The sequence below is a fragment of the Euphorbia lathyris genome, chromosome 5 (assembly GCF_963576675.1).
Source record: "Euphorbia lathyris chromosome 5, ddEupLath1.1, whole genome shotgun sequence".
NCBI classification, from domain to species: Eukaryota; Viridiplantae; Streptophyta; class Magnoliopsida; order Malpighiales; family Euphorbiaceae; genus Euphorbia; species Euphorbia lathyris.
Genome location: NC_088914.1, coordinates 15,065,446 through 15,071,209, shown reverse-complemented (window position 1 = coordinate 15,071,209; position 5,764 = coordinate 15,065,446). Strand labels below are relative to the sequence as shown.

The following is a 5,764-nucleotide window of genomic DNA, read 5'->3' as shown; positions in this document are numbered from 1 at the left end:
TAGAACAGTTAAAAATATACATTTTTATAAAATAATTTTAGAACAGTTAAAAATATACATTTTTAACGTAGATGAAATGAACAATGCCATATAAATCGAGGTTTATGTTCAAAGCTGATTTGGAAGTCATCAGGGATTCAATATGGCTAAAAATAAAAGATCAAAGAATTGTTATGTTGAATTGAAAGATTAGGAGCTCAATCCACTAATATCATAATGATCAGGAGCTCAATTCACTAAAATCGGAATTTCATATATAAGTTATTACAGATCCTCTAAATTAATGACCCAAGCCCAAATGAGTTTGAGATTCTTGAGAAGGTCAAATCTTCTATGAGTCAAGAATGCCTTCTCTCCTTATAGCGACCTTCGGCTACCGCCTTACCCAAGGATAGTAAGGTAATTTCACTCATTGAGACCCCTATAAAAATATACTTTTGTCTCTCTTTATAACATATTTCACATTCTATTTTAGCACTTTTCCTGACACCCTTGATGAAGTAGATACCATACATGGTCAAGAGGGAGTTGACCCGTGAATTTCAAATCCGGAGAAAAAAGTTCTTGAATTATGCATTTTATTAACATAAAAATCCTTTAACCTTTGTCCTCTCCAATAGTAGGTAACCTTCTATTATAAAGTCCATAGAAATTATATTCTAATCAATCCTAATTTTTGAATTTTTTAGTTTGAGGCTATAGATGTTTGGTTAGGAGAGTGATAACACTTATGTAGGGAGACATACCACAATCACCCGTAAAGGGAGAAAGAACTAAAAACTACAAATAAAGAAGACGCTACCAAACTACCATAGTAGATCAAAAAAAAAGAAAAAAAAAAAGCAAAACAAAGCAAAACCTGAATGGAAAAGAAGAGAGTTTCTTAGCGGCTAAATTGATCTCTTCTTCCTATATAAATTTTTTAGTTATAACAAACTTTAGAATTATTTTTAATCATATGTTTAAAATTTGGGAAAATATAATTTAAGATAATCCAATATTTGTTTATGTGCCTTTCTCTTTACAAAAATATAATCCATATTAAGAAAAATTATTCATTTGCAACATGAAATAAACATTCAACATTAGTGTATATCAATTGCAATATTATTCATAATATTCTAGAAAAAGGTTATATGATTTCCTCTTAAGATATATTTTGGTATGATTTAGCTAATGATTTCTCTTTCCTTCCAAACTTCACCTCCTTAGCCTCTTCCTTGTTGATTTTAAATGCATTTTCAAGAACCTCCAATGGCAAGTAATTAATGACTGAGTTTCGACCAGAAAGCTCAGAGGTGATCGGGTTGGCGTTGGTTTTGAAGGTAACATATTCGAATTTCTCACTTTTTGCCTGTTCCGCTATTAAAAAGCTATGCGGCACTGGAAGGAGTTGTCCTTCCTTTATGATGTCGTCGAACACATTCTTTCCACTGTCATTCACTATTTGAATATGACCTTCACCCTTCATCACGTAAAATATGGTATAACTATTTTCCCAATGAGGTAATCTCATAACATCCTGCAAATTAACATATACAATTTTACAATCAATTCAACTCTAATAATTGAAGGAAAAACATCATGAATCCCTAGTCTTTTTTCATTAAACTCTTTATTTTCCAATTCGACAATTTTTTATTATTAATTATAGATGTTAGATATAATAATCCAAGCTATTCTTGGATTTTATCTATCAATTTAAGCATTTAAGTCAAATGGTTTATTAACACGGTAAAAATAATTATTTATGCAATTATAAATATGAAAATTTATTTTTAAACTGTTAAATATGTAATTTCAAATATACTGAAATTTAATATTTATAGTTAACTTTTTTAATAAATAGACACTTATTAATTTATGCAATTATATATAATTGATAGTTAATCGTGCTAGAAAAATCATAATCTTGATAAATACAAATGAAAAAAATGTGAATCCTCATGTTTTTCTCACCAACTGGTCCTAAACTATGTACTCATATGTCACACTTGAATAGTCCAGGACCAGTTTCGTCCAAAACCATAGTAGAAATTTCCTCACCTTTAGAAGAAAGTTGTAAGAAATACTAAGTTGGCTCGATTCAAGAATAGGGAGTTGGTGGACGTCGATGGTTGTGAAATGTCCAACTTCTGGCATGAAAAGATCTGCCCTTAAAGGATCAGAGATTTTCACTATCCTTGTGTTAATATTGCAAGAAGACCCATCATTGACATTGTAAGAACCGTTTCCCTCTTGTTGGTCATGTTTTGGATATGGTTGGGTAGTTGGAGAATTGGATAAATGAAGTTCACTTTCAGTCACACAGATAGTGTTATGCTTACGGCCAATCTTTCTTTGAAGTTTCGTAGCCAACTCATTATTGATGTTGAAAGCTTTAGTGGTAAACTCTAAAGACAATCCGCCCAATATATTTTGAGGCCCTCCTAAGCAGAACATCTATAACACATTAAATAGACAAAAAAAAAAAAAAAAAAAAAAGAAGATAAATGGCATGGTTAAACAAAAATAAATAAAAAATTTAGGGTATATATATATTATTGAAAATGAGAAAAGAATACATTTACTGCTTTATATTTAGATATATAGTAACTTTTCTTTTTAAATTATATATTTTTTTTAAATACATTAATTTCGGATTTAGTAATACAGTAAAACCTCTATATAAAAATGCAGGGACCAGACTATTTGTATAACAATTGAGAGGTTATTACTAAATAGAGTTTGTTAATAGAGGTTATTACCAAGTTGGGACTGAGTTTTTTTATAACAAAATAGAAGTTATTCTTATATAGAGTATTCCTATACAGAGGTTTTACTATAATCAGTAATTCTTACTCTTCCATAAAAATGTATTTAATAAAAATTAAATTTGATTTTTTTTTATAAACTTAGTATATCTATGAATTGTTATCTGTTCGGATTTTAGATATGATCCTTCAGTATTTCACAATGTATATTGATTAATTTCATGATCAATTAAAGCAAAGGTATTTAATAGATAAAATAATTCAAAAACAATATATAACATTATTCTAAAACATTGAGAATTTTTATTTATATATGCTCTTTAAATTATTTATTCTAATTATAATTTGTATATTTTATATGTGTTTCTTACTCGGAGAGGGTCAGTGTTGGAGGTGCGAGAGATAACAGTAGCAATAAAATTCTCATTTCCATCATTATAGCCCCAAAAAGTTTCTCCAGCGCGGTAAGCTAACACGTCGCCACTCTGAAGATGAGAAATCATATGATACTCACTTTTCTCACCATCTAGTTCTTGAGAGCATTCAGGAATGATCAGACCGAACATAAGTTTACCTGTATATTCATAAATATAATATTTTTAACAAGTAAAAGAAATTTAATAAATACTGAATTTTGGTATTTAAATTTTGACCAAGTCAATGATATTGGATTTTAGGTATTAATATAATTTATAATTTGGTAACTTGAACGGAATTAATCGTATATCAACATGTCGTATGGGTAAAATTTCAATTTTTGTTGACTTTGCTAAATTTAGCAGATAACGATTTCAAAATGAAAATTTTCAAAAATCAACTTTAATTCTTCACTTTTTAGGTTTAACGTCATTTATGTGTTGTTTCTAAGGAGAGAGAAAGTTAACGTTTAGAGAGAGAAAACATCAAAAATGATGATTTTGAAAAATTTAAAATGTGGTTCTATAGTAAATATGATACCAAATAACTCTAATTTGAAAATTTTCATTTTGAGGTTGTTATCGGTCAAATTTGAAAATAACATGACATTTATTTGAAATTAACCCAATTGAACTTTAGGTACAAAGTGTAAACACATTAAAGTTCATGTATAAAAAATATAATTTATCCATTTATCACCTCAACGTTTGTAAAATGGTATCAATTTGACTCCAAATTCCATTAACAAGAACTAAATTATATCATTTCACAAAAATTAAAGTTAAAATAATGTTATTTTATACGTTGAGATTAAATTGATATTTTAAAAAAAAATTCTTAAAACTATTTTGATACTTTTATCTCGTAAATTTAAATAACCTTGAACAATGAAAGAGAGTTCATCGGCGTTGATGTAGAGTGGTAGTGCATGGCGATTGGGTTTAATGGTATACCGAACAACCTGTACACCGATACACTGAAACTCGTCAGAAAAGGAAGTCCAGATTTCGGTAGAACCAGCTTCAGTAGGAATGTAGATATCGGGTTCCCTCGCAAAAAGATGAGGGCTCACTTGGCAATTTGTTTTACTACTAATAGCTACGAAGCTGTGGAGGAGGAAAAAGAGACAACATACACAAACATAAGCCATGCTTTTGGAACTCAGCATATATTGTTGGTATTTATACAATAACTTGTTTGGTACATCAATATCAAAATTATTCCTAATGTTTTCAAACAATATCAATTTTAACCATATTTTATCAAAAATTTTAAAAAAATAGTTTGACTGTTATTTCACTATCATATTTAAATTTGTCGATCTTTCAAAAAAGAAGTTTATCGATAAACTGAAATACTTTCATACATTTTTTATTGGTTATTTATAACTATATTATTAGTAACACAATAAACATTTTAAACATTTGGATAAAAAAAATGTAATTTTCTCAAAAAAAAAAAATGTAACTAATTAATGTGACAGACTTAGTTGTTAGTAGGGGTGCACACAAAAATTCACAAAACTGAAAAATCGAAAAACCAAACTGAAAATAAGGTTAATCGAAACCGATGGACTACTGTACGACTTTTAATTGTAAAAATTGTGGTTAATGGTTACGGTTACGGTTTTCATATTCTAAAAACGGCGGTTAACCGAAACCGACCGAATTCAATTAAATATATAAAAATATATTTATTTATATTTATACATATAATTATATATTATCCCACTTAAAATAAATACATGGATCAATAGATTAAAGTTAATAAGAAACACTATTTATTTCCGGTGACTAAGACTTAACGATGAAATATTTCGACCCAAATGTCTCCGTACTATTAAATTTGTCACAAAGTAGATAATTAGTGAAATTAATATATCTGGATAGGGCTTAGTTGGTAAAGCACAGAGGATAAGAATTCTGGTCCAAAAAACAGAGTGATTTGATGCCTTAAAGAGTTGCTGTAAAGGGGAAAATACATTGTCCAATCCATAGTCTACACGTACATAATGCACACACATCTCCCTCTCCGTCCTGAATCTCTTCAACTCGCCATTGACTCACTGTTCTACTCACAATAAAAAAATAGAACTTTTTTTATTATTTTTATTTACTAATGGTTAGAAACCGAAATAAAAGGTTAACCGACTGAAATAATTGGTTAACCGCTTAGTGGTTAACCGAATTTAGTGGAAAAGTGTATGGTTAGTGTTTCAAAAAACCGATAAAATGGTTAACTGACCACGTGCACCCCTAGTTATTAACAGTTTAACAGATTTTTTCTGTTACAGTATTAATAACACATTAAATATTTTAAAGATAATTGATGTTTAAACGTTGACATGAAGTTTGGGTTTTATCCCTTTATTAAATTATTTATGTCATAATACATGTGTTTTCAAAGTTTCAATTAATGAGAGTTCTAAAATATTATGGGTTTTCAATAAGAGGGAGGAGTTTCATGATCATTGGTAAACCATACAATATTTAAAGAATTGTAAGAAATAGCAACGTATAAATACGCATCATGACAATACTATATACTATCTATTTTTATATTCTTTCCAAATTCAGCTTGACTTTTTTTTTTTC

At 28.7% G+C, this 5,764-nt stretch overlaps 1 protein-coding gene across 1 annotated transcript; it reads right to left on the bottom strand.

The window, feature by feature from the left end:
- Positions 1-1,000: 1,000 nt before the first annotated feature.
- Positions 1,001-4,320, bottom strand: LOC136229683 (11S globulin seed storage protein Ana o 2.0101-like). The gene is made up of 4 exons (XM_066018595.1): positions 4,050-4,320; positions 3,125-3,327; positions 2,047-2,442; positions 1,001-1,522 (listed from the first exon to the last, which is right to left on the bottom strand). The coding sequence occupies exons 1-4, from the start codon at positions 4,318-4,320 to the stop codon at positions 1,148-1,150; spliced, it is 1,245 nt and encodes a 414-aa protein (XP_065874667.1). The 3' UTR covers positions 1,001-1,147.
- Positions 4,321-5,764: the final 1,444 nt, after the last annotated feature.

Excerpts from the sequence above, each read along its gene's own strand:
- LOC136229683 (XM_066018595.1), bottom strand. The coding sequence starts at position 4,320 with ATGGCTTATGTTTGTGTATGTTGTCTCTTTTTCCTCCTCCACAGCTTC. Across the intron at positions 3,328-4,049 it reads ACTCTCTTTCATTGTTCAAG|GTAAACTTATGTTCGGTCTG; the intron begins GTTATTTAAATT and ends ATGAATATACAG. Across the intron at positions 2,443-3,124 it reads CCAACACTGACCCTCTCCGA|ATGTTCTGCTTAGGAGGGCC; the intron begins GTAAGAAACACA and ends AATGTGTTATAG.